This window comes from Micromys minutus (assembly GCF_963924665.1).
Source record: "Micromys minutus genome assembly, chromosome: 9".
Classification (NCBI taxonomy): domain Eukaryota; kingdom Metazoa; phylum Chordata; class Mammalia; order Rodentia; family Muridae; genus Micromys; species Micromys minutus.
Window position 1 is genome coordinate 61,233,289 of NC_137978.1, and position 20,292 is coordinate 61,253,580.

General features: G+C 49.5%; 2 protein-coding genes across 2 annotated transcripts; both read right to left on the bottom strand.

Moving 5' to 3' along the window:
* Nucleotides 1–4,373: 4,373 nt before the first annotated feature.
* Nucleotides 4,374–5,623, bottom strand: LOC308424221 (cortistatin-like; the record flags this gene model as incomplete). Its single annotated transcript, XM_080921146.1, has 2 exons — nt 4,374–4,640; nt 5,507–5,623. The coding sequence occupies 2 exons, from the start codon at nt 5,621–5,623 to the stop codon at nt 4,431–4,433; spliced, it is 327 nt and encodes a 108-aa protein (XP_080777272.1). The 3' UTR covers nt 4,374–4,430.
* Nucleotides 5,624–8,272: 2,649 nt separating this feature from the next.
* On the bottom strand, nt 8,273–15,841 carry CENPS (centromere protein S). Its single transcript, XM_080922187.1, has 5 exons — nt 15,759–15,841; nt 12,782–12,905; nt 12,329–12,362; nt 9,626–9,692; nt 8,273–8,663 (listed from the first exon to the last, which is right to left on the bottom strand). The coding sequence occupies exons 1-5, from the start codon at nt 15,804–15,806 to the stop codon at nt 8,526–8,528; spliced, it is 411 nt and encodes a 136-aa protein (XP_080778313.1). The 5' UTR covers nt 15,807–15,841; the 3' UTR covers nt 8,273–8,525.
* Nucleotides 15,842–20,292: the final 4,451 nt, after the last annotated feature.

A 20,292-nucleotide genomic window follows, 5' to 3' on the forward strand; every position in this document is an offset into this window, starting at 1 on the left:
CCCCGCTCTGGCCTACACTCTACATTTCCAGATGCCAGAGCCATGAAGAAGGAGACAGCACTGAAGTCCTGAGGAAGTGAACCAACAACAGGATAATGCACAGGATATATATATTTTTTCTTGTTTTCTGTTTTATTTTTTGAGACAGGTCTCCCCATATAGCCCAGGCTGACCTGGAACTTGAAATCCTCCTGTGTCAGCCTCCTAAGGGCTGGGATTACAGATCTGCACTACTGCACTGTACTGGCTAGTTTTGTGTCAACTTGACACAAACTGGAGTTATCACAGAGAAAGGAGCCTCCCTTGAGGAAATGCCTCCATGAGATCCAGCTGTAAGGAGTTTTCTTAACTAGTGATCAAGGGGGGAGGGCCCAGCCCATTGTGGGTGGTGCCATCCCTGGGCTGGTAGACCTGGGTTCTATAAGAAAGCAGGCTGAGGAAGCCAGGGGAAGCAAGCCAGTAAGTAACATCCCTCCATGGCCTCTGCATCAGCTCCTGCCTCCTGACCTGCTCGAGTTCCAGTCCTGACTTCCTTTGGTGATGAACAGCAGTGTAGAAGTGTGAGCTGAATAAACCCTTTCCTCCCCAACTTGCTTCTTGGTCATGATGCTTGTGCAGGAATAGAGACCCTGACTAAGACACACGCCTAGATCAAACTACCCTCCTTAATCTCCTAAGACGTTTTAGGGCTTGTTTACAGAGCGCTTGCCTAGCATGCACCGAGCACCACATAAAGCAAGTGTGAAGCACACCCGCAATCTCAGCATCAGGAGATGAAGGCAAGGTCAGAAGACAGACATGGTTCACGGCCAGCCTGGTGACTGTCTTAGCTACTTTACTCTTGCTGAGATAAAGCTCCTTAGGCAGTGTAGAAGAGAAAGTCTGGGGGCTGGAGAGGTGGCTTACGAACACTGGCTGCTCTTACCGAGGATGTGGGTGTGAGTCCCAGGACTCACGTGGTCGCTCACAAGTGTCTGTAACTCCCGTCCCAGGACGTGTTGAGGCCTCTTCTGGCCTCAGCCCCACACGTGTTGCACAGACAACACGTGCAGGCGAAACACCCACACGTAAACACCAAAACAAAGGTTAATTAGATTTACCGGTCGAGATGGTTGAGTCCACAATAGCAGCACAGAAGTGTGGGGACAGGAACATCCGAGAGCTCGAGTCCCACAACCAGGAAGCACAAAGTCCTCCGAAACGCTGCCCCTCCCCCACACACAAAATGACAGACTTCTAGTCTTCCCCAAACATCCACCAACTGGGCACCAAGTATTCAAATGTCTGAGGTTTCTGGGTGACATCTTCAAACCACCACAGTGATACAAAGCACCGCTTCGAAAATGGCACAAGTTATAAATGATGGCTTACTCGGCTGGCCCTTGCTGCTTCCTTCCCCATCTAGAAAGAATGCCATTTCCTCCCATTAAATAACTGGATGGCTTTTTTCCTCTTTGTTCACACGGAACCCATCCCTCTGTGGAGCTACTGATTACGATGTGGCATGCTCCTTCGGCAAGCACTGCTTAGAGCAGGTTGTCAGAGTGTCCGTTGAGTTTGCTGGTCCGAGGCTCCACAGCCATGGAGGACTTTATAGGCTGTTTATACTCAAGCCTTCCTGAGTACTCCGATGCCACACACTGGACTCGGATGAACAAAGCTGTCCAGGTCCTGACACTGGCCTCCGCTCTATACACACTGGACAACAGAAAGCTATGCTCTAAGCGTATGTGGTGGTGCACACCCTTGATCCCAGCGCTCAGGAGACAGCGGCAGAAGGAGCTCTTCCGGTTTGAACCCAACCTGGTCTACACGGTGAATTCCAAGACAGCCAGGCTCTGTAGAGAAACCCAGCCTCAAGAAACAAAACACAAACCAACCAACCAACCAACCAAAAGGTGTACTCTATGGAAGGTCACCCAGATCCTAAAGTCAGCAAGGTACCTCTTCACCTTTTACTGGTCTTTTATTTACTTGTGTGCGTAGTTTACATATGTGTGGGTCCATGTGAGCGCATGAAGAGGCCACAGGTTAAGGATTGTCTTCCTTTCACTCAGCCTTGAGACAAGTCCCTCACTGAACCTTAGGCCTGCCATTTTGGCTACATTAGCTTGTCACTGAACTCCCAGTCTGCCTCCAACCCCAGTGCCAGGTATTGAAAGTCGGGCCCTCATGAGTGTGAGCACTTTACCCAGTCACCCATGCTTACTAATCTTGACATAGTACCGCAGTCTAACGGCTAGCTGATGCCTGCTGACAGGTCTCCTAAGCCACAGTAGCTTGGACTTCATAGATTTCCTTTATTGTCCTTCAGTGGGACACAGTTAGGGTGACGTCCAGTCTTGAGGATGGTACGGCTAAGACTCCAAGTGAAACTCAAACACTAGCACACCCTTCTTCTAGAAAAGAAAATCCCAAAGACCAATTTCTGGGGACTATCTGGACTGTCACTTGGATCCCTTCCCCTAACACCTGGACCCCAGCACTGCTGTCCATGTGCAGAACTGTGACACCTTTGTCCCTTTACCATATTCAGCTAGTATGACTGAGCTCAGCTCTGAGGACCCAGAGCCAAGTCAGCCACATCTGGAGCTCCCCTACCCCCGCCCCGGTGTCCAGAGATGAAACTCTGGCATCTCTAGCCAGCCTTGGGCCCTTCCTCATTTTAGACCCTATTCTCAGAAACCTGTGGAATTCTAGATGAAGATCTGTAAACTTGGAGTTTAGCTGTAGGGAGTTGTTCCAGTCTCTCTCCACACACAGAAAGATCCATCTACTGTGGTGGGCCTTCACCTGTCGCCAGAGTCTTTTGAAGGAGGGGGTGGTGTAGGTCAGGGTCTCTATGCAACCAACCAGTCACTGGCTCAATGTCCGGAGGGCTGGGTTTACTGCCCTACACCACCTCACCTAAGCTGCCACATCCTTCTTGGTAGTCAGCAAGGTGACTCAGTGAGTAAAGGCTGTAGCTCCCAACCCTGGTGACCCGAGTTTGATCCCTGAGTGGGAGAAGGGATCCGGCAGTTTTCCTGATACGATCGCACACTGTGGCAGCAAGTTTAGCAGCTAGAACCTTCACATGTGGTGTTTCTTTTAATGTGTGTATAAACCAGAAAGGATTTCAGCACCATTGGGGAGAACTAGTTTTGGAAATTCATCTGCCCCCAGCTTCCTTGGAGAAAGACCAAAATCCTGCTTAGCTTCGGGTTCAGCAGTTGGTCGCTGTGTGGCACGGAACTCTCTCATCTAAGCTCTAGTTACTGGAGGAAGTGGGGAAGCTAACCTGACAAGGGCGTGAAGTATTTCACCGGACAAAGTCTGGATGGTAGATTCTGGGGAATTGTGTCTCAGAAGTCACGGTAAGCCAAGCACGGGGCAGAGGTAGGTGTATCAATGTGAATCGGTAGCTAGCCTGGTCTGCACACAGAGTTTCGGGCCAGCCAAGGCTAAACAGTGACTCCCTGTCTCCAAAAGCAAGTGGACGACAGGCTGCAAAGGAGCAGCGCTGCCCCGTGCGAGGCTTTTGCTAGGAGGCAGCTTCCCACACCAAGTAAAACTAAAGCTAGGGCCAGGGGAAGGAACTGCAACCAAGTGATATTGCTAATTAAAACAGCTGTGGAACGAATCTGAATAGAACTTTTATAAGCATGTCAGCATGGTGTTCGCTTAATAGCACAACATTAGTTTTAAAATTAGTTTTAGCTAAGATATGAGGACTAATCACTGCTCAGTGCTGCTAACGTGCCTGTGAAGCTCAGTGCCGAGGATCAAATCCAGAGCCTGTGGCTGCCAGGCAAGCACTGTACCGCCCTCCGGCTGGCAGAGACTTTACATTGGACTGGCATAGGGCTGGGGACAGTGGTACCCGGCTATGAACCCAGCCCTCAAGAGATGAAGACAGGCTGTGGGTTCAGGACCAACTGGGCTACATGTCATACCCTACCTCCCAAAGACTCTATTTTGAACTCTTAAATATGCAGCCTTGAGAGGACATATTCCCTGTACTTGAGGTGGAGGCAGGAGGATAATTTTAAGGTCACCCTTAACTACAGAGGCTAGCTTGAGCTTATATAGATCTTGTCTCAAGCGCGCGCGCGCACACACACACACACACACACACACACACACACACACACACACACACACAGCCTTTAGTTGTTTTCAATTGAGAGAAGACAAAGCCCTCACCTCCCAGCACTAGGAAGGGGAAGGAAACCCAATGGTACTGGCTGATTCTAGCAAGAACCACCACCATTTTTATCTGGAGGGTTCTCTGAATTTCCAATCCCTTAGCTGACCTACTTTTGGTAGTACCATCACTGAGTTCAGTGATTCTCACAGGGCACGGGAAGCAAAGCTGAAGGAGAAAGCTCCGCGCTACTTGACTCTTTATTCAGGCCATTGTTGCATTTCACAGGGTGGTCAGTCTGGGGTTATTTGCATGAGGAGAAGGTTTTCCAGAAGAAGTTCTTGCAGGGCTTTTTATCCCGGTGTGGGTGCTGCTGGCGGGGTGGCCTTTCCTCCCTTTTAGACAGCCCGGGAGCATCCCCTTCGCTGGGGGCGCTGGAGCTGGCTTGGGAAACCCACTCATGCCACCAGGCAAGGAAAGTCAGAAGGCCACTCCTCCTCCCTTCTGTGGCGTCCTGCAGTGTTAGAGAAGCAGATAACAAAGGAGAGAAAAGCAACCTTGGTACTCAACATTAGGAGATGCTCGCCTCTCCCTCACAGACAGCAAGCTGCTCCTTAACCCCCTTCCCTCAGAGACAGGTCAGAAGAACTCTGGAGAAACAGCTCTGTGGCAGGAAACAGGCCAGTCCAAAAAATTGCTAATTTTGTCAGGCATGGTTAGCAGAGGCCTTTGGCCTCAGCACTCAGGAGGCAAAGGCAGATAGATTACTGTGATCTTAGGCTAGCCTGGGCTACATACAGTGAAAGTCTGGTCTTTTTTTCACACTCCTTGGGAAGCTGCTAGGAGTGTTCTGATGAGAAATGACCCATCTGAAACTCATCTGGTAATCTCAAAGAAAAATCCATTTTTAATGGTCAACTTTATGTACTCGTTCTTGGAACTTTTTCAAAATGGAAAAAAAAAAAGAGGAAGTAAATCATTTAATGAAACTATAAATTTACACCACAGAATAAGAGGATGGGAATTATTTGAGGCAGTGAGAGCAGGGCTGTGTCTATAAATTAAGGCTCTGGGAGTCCGTGTGAGCGGCAGAGGCCAGTGAGGCACTGTAACCTCTGTTTCCTGGTCTAACCAAGCAGACACCAGCAGAGAGGACAGACACAGGCTGGGAGAACTGAAGGCAAATGGAGACCAGTGGTCTGAAAGGGGCAGAAAGAGCAAAATCCTGGAGATGGGCACACACACACACACACACACACACACACACCACTCACACTACACACACACACAGCACATCATGCAAATGCAGGGCAGCCCACTGGGTGGTCAGAACTGTGGAAAGTGAGCAGGCTAGCCTGTGGAAGAGGGGACAGTACTCACCACACTGCCCTGGCCAGTGGGACTGCTCTCCAGGGGAAGGGCGGAGGCTGCAACCCCCCAGAGCAGCAGCAGACAGAAGGCTGGCCGCCACTTGCCTCCTGTGCTGCGGCCACCCATCCTCCTTGGCATTCCTGAAGTCTGTGCTGTGGATGAGGGTCTCTTTGGTATTTTAAGCTCTAGTACCACCTGCCTTGGGGTCTGCGCACGTGCACCAACTCTCCACACTCACCAGTGACGCACAAGCCAGAGCAATCAGCTCTCTCAAAACATTTGTGGGGTCGGATTTAGCCCCTTAATTAAGGCCTCGGGACTTGTCCTGTGTTTGGAGTGAGTCTGCTCTTACTGAGAACACGTGCGCACTTGCTGTGAGAGGAAGTTCAGCTTCCCTGTGATTGTGCCTATAGCAGGCAGGAAGCCACCGAACAAAGCTGAGTGATTTAACAGAATATGAAATTAGGCCTGGATTGGGAGCTGGAGATGAAGATCGTACCCATGAGAACAAGACGGCAAGCTGGGATGCAGTGTTCAGCCCAGCATCTTCTGTCCCCAAGCTAAAACCAAGTAAGTCTAAATCTGCCAGGAGTGAAAGAAACCAGGTGCAGTGAAGACCCAGGGACACAGGGACAAAGGGCAGTGTTCACCAGGGCACAAGCAAGGAGGAACCAAGAGCTTGTCCAGCACTCACACGGTCCCCAGTCTCAGTGACACAGACAGTGTCCCCAGCATCTCAGTGACACACACACTGTCCCCAGAGTCTAAGTGATAGAGACACTGTCCTCAGTCTCAGTGACACAGACACTGTCCCCAGAGTCTCAGTGACACAGACACTGTCCCCAGGGTCTCAGTGACACAGACGCTGTCCCCAGAGTCTCAGTGACACAGTGTCCCCAGAGTCTGACAGAGACACTGTCCCCAGAGTCTTAGTGACACAGACACTGTCCCCGGAGTCTCAGTGACGCAGTGTCCTCAGTCTCAGTAACACAGACACTGTCCCCAGAGTCTAAGTGATAGAGACACTGTCCCCAGCATCTCAGTGACACACACTGTCCCCAGAGTCTAAGTGATAGACACTGTCCCCAGAGTCTCAGTGACACAGACACTGTCCTCAGTCTCAGTGACACAGACACTGTCCCCAGAGTCTCAGTGACACAGACACTGTCCCCGGAGTCTCAGTGACACAGACACTGTCCCCGGAGTCTCAGTGACACAGACACTGTCCCCAGAGTCTGACAGAGACACTGTCCCCAGAGTCTCAGTGACACACTGTCCCCAGGGTCTCAGTGACACAGACACTGTCCCCGGAGTCTCAGTGACACAGACACTGTCCCCAGAGATCAGTGACATTGACACTAGCAGAGTTCCTTGTCAAGGGCTTTACAAACTCCCCAGGTCAGCAAACAGTTTGCAATTTCTTTTTTTTAAAAAAAGAAACCAAGCCAGGAAGATGGTTCACTGAACACAACACTTGGAACACAAGAGTAATAACCTGGTGCTCCACCCGGACCACATAACAGGAAATGTAAAACTCACCGGTTCCTCAACAACCCTGACCCTTGACCCACACTCGTGCTGGTGCACACTGGTTCTCCTCCCAGTCATACATACATTTTTTGAAAATTTAAGAGTGCAGGTAGATAGACTGGGCACGTGTAAGGAATGCCTTCTTTGTGTAGGTTACAGTCACTTCCTGAGAAACCTGGACTTGTCCAGCTGACAGCCTACTTCATTCCCAAAACAGTGACGAAGTCTGGGCCACCTCCTAGCGCTTCAAAGGTCCTAGGTTCAGAATTGTGGGGATATGAGGGACAGACCTGAAAAACCCATCTCAGACCACAAGAGACCACCAAGATCCAAGGGAGGTTCACGACTGAAACAAAGCAACTGAACTCCCTCCAAAAGTAAAGCCACGCCCCTTCTCAGAGACCTTCCGGAGGCCCCGTCTTCCATCACCTGATGAAGCTCAGGTCAGCAGGCTTTGCAAGTGCCTCTACCCCATGAGCTATCTTGATGGCCCCAAAGATCCCCCTGCTCCCTAACATTCCATAAAGGAAAGAGAGCAGGCCCTCACACCTTACAGCCTTTGGGACACCAGAACAGTAGAACAGGGCCCTTAGGACACTCCAGACTTTCCCTTTGTACTGTCTGGTTTTATGTCAACTTGACACAGCTGGAGTTATCACAGAGATAGGAGCCTCAGTTGAGGAAATGCCTCCATGAGATCCAGCTGTAAGGCATTTTCTCAACTAGTGATCAAGGGGGGCAGGGCCCAGCCCATTGTGGGTGTCATCCTTGGGCTGTTGGTCTTGGGTTCTATAAGAATGCAGGCTGAGCAAGCCAGTGACATCCCTCCATGGCCTCTGCATCAGCTCCTACTTCTTGCCCTGTGTGACTTCCAGTCCTGACTTCCTTTGGTGATGAACAGCAGTGTGGAAGTGTAAGTTGAATAAACCCTTTCCTCCCCAATTTGCTTCTTGGTCATGATGTTTTATTCAGGAATAGAAACCCTGACTAAGACACCCTTCAAGCAAACGTCTGAGGAGAGCCAAAGGCCTAATTATAGAAGTGCTGGAGCCGTCACAGGAAACCGCGCTTCTGAAACCTCCTCTGAAGAGTAAGAAATTTCATCCCCAAAGACCGCTTATCAATGAGAGGCGGAGAGCCTGAAACCATGGCAGCCAGAGCTCAGCAAACACAGCTTTATTCACCATCCAGAGACCCTCATTTGGCTTAGGAGCAAAACAGTGAAAGACTCAGCTCAGCCCCCAATAGCCAGCACATCTGCCTGCTAACCCATTTCCCCAGTCACTACAGTGTGCATCCCAAGCCTTCCCTGTGCCCCGTACAGCCTGAGGGTGGCTTTGCAGGAACTCCCAGCTCTTTTAAACTCCTGCTGAGAATAACTTCAAACAGGCTGCATGAAAAGCTGCCCACCTGCTTGGTATCTTTCTTTCAAAGGTCTGTTCAGTCGGCCCTCAGCGTGTGCACGCTGCTTCCTACTTCTTTTCCAAGTGGCCAGGACCTAACTTTCACTGCCCAGCTCTTCAGCCTCGGGCTCCCGAGAGCTCCTGTTTTCTTCCTCCGGCTTCCTTTTCTTCTTGGCCTTCCGTTCCAGGTTATGCTGAGCGATCTCTTCATTCTTCTCTGTAATGTATTTTAGCTATGAATATATACAAAAAGCAAGACTGTAGTTGAGTCTTTAAATCTGTCTGTAAACCCTTTTACTTGGTCAAAGTGACTCTTCAGATGTGAAAAAAGATTGTGCGAGTCTCTTCTGCATAACCAGCCCTGCAGACTTCCATCCACCCCTGGCCCACCAGAACTGTGAGCACAGCCTGCCTGGGGCTGGGGGTGGGGAGGACACCTGAAATCCAGGCTCCTGGGATGGTGACACAGGAGAGTCTCATGTTCAAATCCTACCTGGTCTAAAAGTCAAGTTCAAGAGTAGTGTATAATTCAGCATGACCCTGTCTCAAAACAAGAAATGGGGCTGGAGAGATGGCTCAGTGGTTAACAGAACTTATTGCCCTTATAGAGGACCAAGGTTTGATTCCCAGCACCCACGCTGTGGCTCATTGCCACCTGTTAACTCCAGTTCCGGGGCATCTGAGACCATTTTCTGACCCCCAAGGGCAAGCATATGGTATACATGTGTGCATGCAAGCCAAGCATGCATACACACAAAATAAAACAATAAGCAAACAGGGGCGTGGACACATGGCCAGTGGTATAGCGCTTGTCTAACATGCAGAGGGCCCTAGATCAATCCCTAACTCTGGGGTAAAGGTACTGTAGGTACAAGGAAGCCTTCCCTGGGGACTAACCCATGACTAGTCTGTGACATCACACTGTAAATGAAACATGGGACCAAAGTTTTGAGATATTACAAGAAAGGTAAATTATGGAATCCAGAGAGAGCTGATTAGAAAATTTCAAATTGGCTTTGCAAGATCCATCACAATGAAAGGAGAGCCATAAATCACAGGCAGGTCTGAACGGTTCGACCATCTCTAGTCTTTAATGCAAGGTGCCCTGAGGAATAGCCACAAGCCTTCGAGTGATTAATTGGAAATAATGTATTCCAGTGGGGCAGGGGCGTGAGGGAAGAAACTCATCTCTCACCAGTGAATTACTCCGCCTGGCTAAGAGCTTCACGTCTTCGGTGTTAATTGTACTTCTCTTTGCATGTCTGCAGAAAGGGCAGAAGCATGTTAAAGTTTGGATGAAACAGAGAAGCTCACAGTCGAACTTCCGATGCGCAAGGGTGCCTGAGTGGTCCATCTCTGCAGACTGAAGGCCTCGGGCAGCAATCACACTAAAATGAGTGAGGTTATGAAGCCAAGTCACCTACTCCACAGAGGACAGCGAAGCCCGGCTCTCCACCGGGCAACAGCAAGGCACCCGGTATCTGTGGGAGATTTCAATGTCCTCGCCGTCCTAGCTGCGGGAACAGGGACCCCACACATCAGCCATTGCTGTGGATGGCAGAAACTCCCCAGCCAAGCCCCAATCTAGCAAACTACTCCACTGAAAGGAGGAAGGATACACAGATCTTGCTATGAGGGTTCTGCTTACATGTATGTACAGGCACCGGGTGCATGCAGTGCCCACGGAAGGCAGAAGAGGGCGTCAGACCCTCCGGGACAAGAGTTACAGATGGTTTGTGAGCCACCATGTGGGTGCTGGGAATTGAACGGGGGTCCTCTGCAAAAGCAATTAATGTTTTTAATCTGAGTCATCATCTTTTAATAAAAGATTTCAAGGCTGGAGTATGGCCATATATGCCCTTGATCCCAGCATTCCAGAGACAGAGGCAGGTGAATTTCTATGAGTAGGAGGCCAATCAGGGCTATACAGTAAGACCTTGTCTCAGAAAACAGGTTCAGGTTTTAAGAAATATTCCAAAGACCAGGTGGTGGGGTGCACACCTTTAATCTCAGCACGGAGTTAGGTGGAACTGTGAGTTTGAGGCCAGCCTGGTCTACAGAGCTAGCTCCAAGACAGCCAAGGCTACACAGAGAAACCTTGTCTTGAAAAACCAAAAATAAACAAAAACAACTTTAAAAAACTACTGGCGACTAGGGATGTAGGGATGCAGCTTTGTTGGAAGAGCACCTTCCTAGCACGAAGGAAGCGATGGGTTCAATTCCCAGCACGTATAAACCCGGAGTAGTGGCGCACTTGATCCCAATGCTGGGGAAGTCACCTTCAGATACCACCGAGTTTGAGACCAGCATGGGGCATATGTGACCCTAACCCTTACCCTGAATAAGTAAATAAAAACTAATAAATAATAAAAAAAAAAAAACTCTGAGAAAAAAAAACCCTCTGGAGATTTCTGTGATAAATATTAAATTCATAGTTTAGACCTGGAGAGGATTTCCCAGCGTTTGCAGTGGGCTGAGTTTGAATTTAAGTGTATTTTCCCATAGGAATAGTGTTAAAAACAGCAGACTAGGCTGCCAAATCAAGCTTCAGAAATGACTTAATTGCACTGTTACTACAGAGAAAGCAAGAACTAGTTTCAGAATTGGACCAGGATGAAAAGGACGAGCGAAATACATCTCGTCTGGCACAGGAACATAAAAAGCTTTTAGATGGAAACAAAAGCCTTTCTACTTATTACTAGCAATGCAAAAAACAACTAGAGGTCATCAGAAGCCAACAGCAGAAACGACAAGGCACTTCATGATTCTCTGGGGCCACTAAATTTTAAAAGATGAAAAGACCTTTTTTAAAGAAAAGACAAACCACTATAACAGTTCCTGAGTGTTAGCTTTTTGGTGTGTTCTGGATGCCAAATGCCTCTCTTTGCTGCATTTATTATGTCCATGATTTTTCTTTTTATGGTGGATATAAAATCCACTGTCTTGTTGGATCAGATGATAGCAGCCATGGCTTGGGAGAGTTCTCGGCTCCAGAGCACATGAAGTGGCCTTGACTGTGGATGCACGCTCCTGGTGTGAGTTACCTCACAGGTGGGGTATCACTCTGGCTACTGTGTGCAAGCATCGTCCTCTCTGTAGTAAAAGTAAAAGGTGGGAACTCAAGAATTTTCTTCATAGCGCTCATCTCAAAAATCTGGTATTTTTATCCCAATAGATGGTATGCACCAACGTAAAGACAGGGCATTAAAACAACTGGTGGTACATTACAGAGGGACAGGACCTATAGGCTAAGTTCAAAGACAGGGTTTAGTGTCGTGAGGGGCCAAGCGACTTCGGAGAGCAGAGGCCTCAGCCATGCCAATGGCGGAAGAAAAGCAATGGCTTCCAATTACCTGAGGTACTAGTTGAAGAGAGAACATAAATCACCTGTAAGAGCTGGGGCTCCTCCGGCTGGAAGCATGCCTCCCCAACTTCCCAGGAAGATTACGTCTTCCTCATGGTAAGTAAGGATGAAAGCCCTGGCTGCCGTTCTCCATACACCTGCAAGCAATCAGGGCTGCGGCAAGATGCGGCCCTTTCCGGGGAGGGACCAACCCTCCAAGCTCCCAGACCCTGAGTAATCACACCATGCCACGAACAGTTTTTAAAACAGGCAGCCACACTCCTGCAGAGTTCCGGGGATGCGATTCAGACCTTTGTCAGCGGGAGCTGGGTAATTTGGAGACCGGCAAAAAAACAAAAAAAGCAAACAAACAAACAAACAAAAAATCAGAAATACCAAGCCGGTCTGAACTGACGTGTTCAGAGCAGATGTTAATCCTCTGCGGCGTCATGATTAGCCACAAAACCCCAGAACACAAGAACCCCAAAATACACCACCAGATGCAGACACTGATGTCAATGGACCTCAGATTACTCAGCCAACTTTGCTACCCACCTGGCAAACATTTCAAGGTCCTTGGCAAAATTTTCTGAAAGAGAGAGAGGAATGAAATAAATTTCTAACTGGCTCATCTCCACCGTCAGGAGTGCAGCCTTGGCTTCTAGTGACCCCTCCTTGTCTTTCCCAGCACTCCTCCCCAACTCCTCTGCTTTCAAGCCTTATCCTATCTGTGAGGAAATCTTTGGTCCCTGGTGACCTTCCTTTGTCCCAGCCACCCGGGGAATTTAAACTAGGTGCTAATGTCTGGGGTCTGGAAGACAGGACAACCTGAAGGCCCTTCCCACACAGCACTCAAATCCTACATCATGAGATAACCAGGGAGGGATGTGGCCACGGGCTAGGGATGGTGGGAACTGGTGAGTGTGTCCCTCTGCGTGTGTGACACACCTCAGCTCCCACCATACTGGCCCCAGGCAAATCAAGCAGAGAAAGGCAGTGGCCTCGTACCGCACTGTCGGAACGTCACCTCGGAGATGGCCGCGATGGTTTGCTTGCTGAAGCGCACCTGTTTGTCCTGCTCGACCTCCTGGCAGAGACAGCCGACCGTGTAGTGGACTGCGGCCTTCAGCCTCTGCAGGGAAACCAGAGTCCTGAGGGGCCGCAGGAAAAGCCTGGACATCTTAAGATTGAGACCAAGGAGAGGGCTGGGGTGGGGGTGGATATACGATATACTTCCTGCTGTGCTCTCCATCCTGGCTAAGTGACACTTAAGTGTACTAATCAGTTAATGACACTCTCTGCAGTGTGACTCTGGGAAAAGTGACTTCAGCTAATGGCTATGACAATCTATGACAGGCGAGGAGGAGATGTGATCTACCCCTGCCTCAGCTACTGTCCAGGCCCTGCTCATTACAGACCCCTCTGGGGAATATGCAGTGTGTGGCCTTAAACTGGCTCAACAAAGACAGAAAACTCCCTTCCCTTCTTCCCAAGTCACTAGAAGCCTCAACCCTCCATGCACAAGCAAGGATGATGATCACACCTGACCATCCTTTCATCGGGAGGATCGAAAGTCACCTCAACAGCCTGCCTGTCCCTCAGGGACAACAGCCCTCCGCACCCAGGTTTGTTGGCAAGTTGGATCAAAACCATAGCCTCCCATGCCTAGGCAAACACCTCCACTGAGTCCCTAGTCCTCCAACTCCCCTGCCCTTTAAAGATTTACTTATTTATTTTATGTATGTGTGTACACTGTAGGTGTCCTCAGACACAGCAGAAGAGGACATCAGATCCCATTACAGATGGCTGTGAGCCACCATGTGGTTGCTGGGAATTGAACTCAGGCAGGACCTCTGGAAGTGCTCTTAACCACTGAGCTGTCTATCCAGCCTCCAGACACCCTTTTAAATTAAAAAAAAAAAAAAGTCACACTCTTCCCTAGGCCAAGACTACCAAGAAAGGAGAAGTGGGGGGAAGAGGCTCCGAGCAGGCAAAGCAGCAGCCCTGCTCGGTCTCTCCACTGAGTGTGCCCTCCTTCCCTGGGGAGATAGAAACAAATGCCTTCTCCTTACAGGGCACCAGGAAAATGAAGGACCACTCCACCGAAGTCCAACCTGGGGAACCAATGTATCTACTGGGTTATTTACAGAGCAGCCAAGGGACTGAAGAGCCCCACCCAGCTTGGAGCTGCAGATGAGTGACCTCCTGTGAGTCCAGGACCCCAGCAAATAAGCACTATTTAGGCAAGAGGCGGCTCACCCACAGGGCTGTTTGGGTGAGACCAGACAGGTGAGCCAGGAACCTCTCCCATAACTCCTCATCTGCTCAGACGTCGGGCAAGGGAAACCCAGGCCTTTGGCAGAGGAGACAAAACCATGGTCAAACTCAGAGGGAGACGACCCTTAAGGTACTCTTTCAGGTAAGGTTGGGAACAGGACACGGATCTTTCTGACAGTGCTGGGGTCCTCCCGAGGTACACTAGAGCTGAGATGCAAACTTCAAACTCATCTTAGTGGTTGATGTCTATCTATATGCAGATGACGGCAGGCACAAGATAAGGCAAGGCCTGTGATTGGGCAGTGAAAAAGATTGGGGGCGGAATTTTGGAGGGATATAAGAGAAGATGGAGGATGAGGATGACCCGGACTTGTGAGGCTTTAAATAGCCACAGGTAGCTATGAATATCACATACGGGACGGATTATTACAGGACAATCTGTCTTAATTAGATGGGCAGTTTGTATCAATTTCAATTGGCTCTGAGTTTATTGTGTAGATGTTTTGTGGGGTCAGAATTTACTGATATAATCTGATTGATAAATTACAAGCTTCCAGAGTTTTGATTTTGTCCGGTTACTGGGAATTGTGACCACGACCACAGGGGGCGGATGCTGAGAAAGAATGTGAGTGGAGAGTCACTGGAACGAAGGTACCTAAGGAAGAAACCCCAACCCTTAGCTCACATCATTCCCAGCTGAGACCTCAGCTGATTCAGCAAACAACTGATTACTGGCTCTGACCCACGCTGGGCAGTAGTTAAACCTATTCCAACTTCTCAAAAGTGAAAACTATATTTGGGCCACGGCTAACTGACCAGAGGACCCAAAATCACAACCCGTGCCAGAGGGTGGGTTCCAGGCAGCCTGCCAGGGGCTGAATCCGGGCTCTGCAGCATAGAATAGACGGCATTCTCCAGGTCCTAGTGAACTGCCCAGATGCCCTTGCTCTTTATCGACAAGTCTCACTACGCAGACCAGGATAGCCTCAAGCTCACAGACATCTCTGACTCCTGAAATTAAAGGCCCGAGCCCCTACGCATGTACTCGCTTGCTCTAGAGACAGGGGCTCTCTAGGTACTGATCTGAAACTCATCATCCTCCTGCCTCAGCCTCTGAATCTGTGTGTCTCTCCTGCATCTCTCTCGCCCTCACACATACTATCCCCCGCCTTTTTTGTTGTTTTGTCTTGTTCTTTTCGAGACAGGGTTTCTCAGTGTGGCCTTAGCTGTTCTCCCTTTGTAGACTGACCTAACCTCAAATTCAGAGATACGCCTGTCTGAATTAAAGGCGTACGCCACCGCTACCGGACCCTATTTCAACCTGTAATCCTGGTTGGCTTCGAACCCGGTATGTCGCCGAAGATGACCCTAAACTTGCCTCTGCCTCCACCCCAATCAGCCCGTGCTGGGGTCACAATCGTTCACCACCAAACCCAGTCGGTGCGGTGCTGGGACTCGAACCCACGGATTCCCGCATGCTGGGCAAACGCTCCTCCAAGCCTCGTCCTCTCCCTTTAGCGCCCACACGCGACCCTCAGCGCTGAGAAATCCGGACTCAAACAAGCCGGGAGCAGGCTCGGGCGAACCCCACCCCTCCTTGCAGCCGAGCGACGCATGCGTACACGCCGAGGCCGTCGAGGGACTTGGGGCCTTTCCCTCTCCCAGGAGTTCGCCGTCCTACCCTGCTGGGAGCCCGTTTATTCTGTACCTGCCGGTGAGAGAACTGCTGCAGCTCCTCAGCTTCCACCTCCTCCATCTCTGCGGTCAGCCCGGCAGGCGCGCCACCGTCGGTCCGACTTTCCCGCTCTGCCTCTGCGACGGGCGGCGCCGAGGGTCAAAGCGCGAAGCGCCTTTTCTTCCCCTCTCCCGCGCGCGCCCCCTGGCGACGCCTCGCGGAAGAGTCGTGCTAGCGTTGGTGTGGCTCCAGGGCGTCTCAAGGCCTGCCACTTGCTTAACCTGTAAGAATGTGCAAGAGATGGCTCACCGGTAAGCGGAAAAAGAAAAAAAGAAAAAAAACAAAAAACTGGTCTGGCAAGATGGCTTTGTGGGTCAAAGCACCTTCGCCTGGAAGCCTGGGGCCCTAAGATTAATCCCCAAACTCGTCAAATCAGATCGAGATCGTTGCTCAAATGCTATCCGTTCAGAGGGAGTGAGTCTGACATGAAGGTTGGCTGATTCTCCAGCCCCCAGAATAGCCGTGGCCATTCTGTTCTGTGCTTACTTGCTGTAAGGTGCCTGTCACTGACCGGACGACTCCGAGAAAGGACATGCTGATCATATATCCTGATATAGTCTGTATGAGGTTGTCAGGAAATACCCCCAAGAGTTGTAGATTTGGTTTACTGTTTATATTGTCCATTGGGTTTTTTATTATATGGGAATCTGTCTGTATACATGTAAGACGTTGAGGGTCCCTGCCCCCAGATGGCTCTAATTGGTAAATAAGGTTGTCAGCGGCCAATGGCTGGGCAGAGAGACAGAGGAGGAACTTTAGATTTTCTGGGCATGGGAACCAGGGAAGAAGAAAGATTTAGAATCTCTATGTCAGGGGAACAGGGGGATCAGTCCTGAGAGCGACAGGAGAGAAAGCGTACAACCAATTAAGAGCTGCCCCCTCCCCCAATCGGGTCCGGGGTAGCAAAGATGGAATATAGACTTTTAGTAAATAATAATTCAGGAGTATTGGAGGGGAGGCGTTAACAATGGGAAAGTTTGGGAGTGGCCCAGCCACTTAGAACATATGAAAAATAAGGGTGTGTGTGTGTGTGTGTTTCACGTGAGAAACCACAACATTAGGCAGTAGAAAGGGAGTGTAGAGCAAATTAATCACCACTACAAGGCTTTACGTAGGAACCATCAAGTTAGAGGTCTATATGAACTGTTATGTCTAAAATGTCTTGAGCCAGAGCTAACCACTGGGCAGCCCTTCCTGCACTGTGTATGGACTCACTGTGGCTTCTATGATTTTGTTTTATAAACTGACAGAGGACGATGTCCAGGGCTGTAACCTCAGTTATGACCCAGATCATTAGTATCAGGGTGTGTGTTCAATAAACCATCTGTCCGACTGGGATCGGTGTGTGTGTACTTTGTGGGGTGACTCATGGACTCATCAACCTTAAAAATTAAAACATAGGGCTGGAGAGATAGCTCAGTGGTTAAGAGCACTGACTACTCTTCTAGAGGTCCCGAGTTCAAATCCCAGCAACCACATGGTGGCTCACAACCATCTATAATGGGATCTGATGCCCTCTTCTGGTGTGTCTGAAGACAGCTACAGTGTACTTATATATAATAATAAATAAATCTCTTTTTTAAAAAAAAGTAAAGCAGAAGCCAGCCAGCTGGTGGTACACACCTTTAATCCCAGCACCTCAGGAGGCAGACACTGGCCTACTTTGAAAGTATTTCCAACTGATGGCGCAGGAGTCCAGAATGGCCACTAGGTGGCACCATTGTTCCACTGTGATCAAAGTCAGGGCTGCCTGGCTGTGACGTTTGTATTTAGCATAGTGCGGCTGACTTTTTTCCCTCCTGATTCTAGTTGTTCGCTTTCTGTCTTATCTGCCGGCCAGGCCCACCTCACAAGTAGAAATGGCTACAGGAACAAAAGAGTTCTCCGCAGAATTAAACTCCTTGCAAGTGGGTAGAGGCCAGATTTGATCCTGAAGAGCCAAGCTGCCCTCACTCTCTGCTCACTTCCCATCATCCTTAGCACACATAAGACACGTAAGACTTCCTGAGCCTCTTTCCGCTGCACTAATCAGGACAGCAGAAATACCAGTTCAATTAAACCTCTTTGGTGTTTTATTGGTTTTTCCCTTACATTGAATCAGAAAGTATGGATTTTGAAAGCAGTCTCCAATTAACAAATAGCATGTCAGGATTTCCTGATTCTCTCACCACCGGGATGGCACCTAGCACATAGTAGGCATGCAGTTCATGTGGCAAACAACTGAGAGATATTTACGTACAAATATCTGGTTTGAACAGAAGGAGAGGACCGAATGACTCATTATCTGGCCCCTGGTATCAAATTGTTGGGATTCAGGTTTCCGCTCTGTTGGTTGGAGAGCTTAACCTCTCCTGATCCATGTGGCGGTCTGAGATGATGATTCCGCAGAGTTCAGAGAGAGTAGAGGACTAACCAGTCACTCAACATGTGGAGCATTTCAGCTTGACACACACTCTCTTGTTTGTGTGCCCCCGAGAAACCCCAAACGAGGCACAGACCTCCCATCTCAGCCACATAGCAAGGTTTCCCCTCTAGGAGAGGTGTGATTGGAAGGTGGTATTTTCTGAAGGTTGTAGAATGGGTGCTAGTGACAGGCACTTCTGGTCCTGAGACTGCCAGTCTGGTTATTACCTCTCTCGTTCTTTCTTTCTCTGTGGTTTTTTTTTTTTTTTTTTTTTTTTTTTTGGTTTTGTTTTGAGACAGGGTTGTCTTCTAACAAACTGGCTGTATAGCTCGGGATAATCGGGGTTTTTTGTTTGTTTGTTTTAAGATTTATTTTTATTTATATGAGTACACTGCAGCTGTCTTCAGACACACCAGAAGAGGGCATCGAATCGTGTTTCGGATGGTTGTGAGCCACCATGTGACTGCTGGGAATTAAACTCAGGACCTCAGTGCTCTTAACCAATGCTCCAGCTCAGGGTGATCTAAAACTTTCTCTTTTTTAAAGATTTTCTCTTATGTATATGGGTGTTTTGGCTGCATGTATGTGTGCCTTGGTAGTCTGAATAAGGCACTGGATTCCCCAGGCTCACACATAGCTTTTAATCCTAGCACTTGGGAGGCAGAGGCTGGCAGATCTCTGCAAGTTCAAAGTTAGCATGGTCTATACAGAGTTCTGGACAACCAGGAGTTACATAGAGGAACTTTAAACACACACACACACACACACACACACACACACACACACACACACCTAGGAGGTCACAGGCTCTGGGGAAAACCTACCTCTGTTGTTTTACTAAACAAACATGTTGGCAAACAGTTTCTAAGCATTTGTGTGTACACCCACAGGCTGCACTGCTCCCAGCCTTGGCCAGACAGGCTTCTTCTGCAGCGGGCAGCAGTTAATTCAGATTCCTAACTAGCAACGAGCAACCATAGGGGTGGCATGGCCCCATGTCTCTAACCCTAACCTCAGCAAGTGCAGGCAGGAAGAGAAATCCAGCGCCATCCTCTGCTCCATTGTGAATCCAAAGCCAGCCTGGATGGACCACAGGAGACTTTATCCAACAACAAAATAGCTTCCTAACTCAGGTGGTCAGTCTCTTAGTACACGTTTGTCATCCTAGCGCCTGGGAAGCAGAGGCAGAACAATCCAGAGTTCTAAGTTAGCCTAGGCTACATAAAAAGACAGGGGGGGGAATCTAAATAAGACCCTTCCTCCCCCATCCCCCCTTCTCTGTTCTGGCTCCTCGCACTGTAGGTGTCCCCTGGCCTTGTGCAAGGTGAGTGTTCTACTGCTGAGTCACACTACCAGCCCAACAGGTTTTCTGTTGGTGCCTTCTACCCAGAGGAAGGTAAGGGTCTGAGATAGGGTCTTGGTAGACGGACCTTGAACTCTCCACCCTCCAGCTCCTCCGTGCTGGAATTAGACAGGCGTGTCATCGGGTCCAGGCCACTACACACACTAAGGCCCAGAGGTGGAGGCCAGAGGTTGGCTTTCTGGAGCGGCTTCCTAGGCATCTTCCTTTTGGGCCCCAGAGTGGTCAGGCTTGGCCTTTCCTCCCTGGAGCCATCCTGCTGCCACCAGAGCTTGATCGCAGGTCAGTCATGCTCAGCAAGTAAGAGACGGAGTCAGACCAGCACCCATGTAAAAAAGCACAGACCTTCAGGCATGGACTTGAAATCTCGGTGCTGTGGAGGGAGGCAGAGCCAGCCTAGCTGACTTGGGCGAGCTGTGGGTCACAGTGAGAGACCCACATTTCAAACAAACCAAAGACTTGCACATGCGTGGGCATGCACATCCACACACTGGGAAATGCTGTTAGGTCAGCTCTGAACTCAAGCCCTAACCATGTGGCCTTGACGAGATTGTACACTAGTCCCCTGGCAGTTTTGCTTCTTGCTTTCTTGCGTGGGTTTGTGTTCATTCACATGTGTGCCCAGAAACATGGATACCAACTTGTTGGAAATGCAGAATGTGGTGATCAACCCCAAGGGGCACCTTTTCACTCTCTAGGGATATACCATGCACATGGTATAGTATGAGAAGTTCCAATCTATT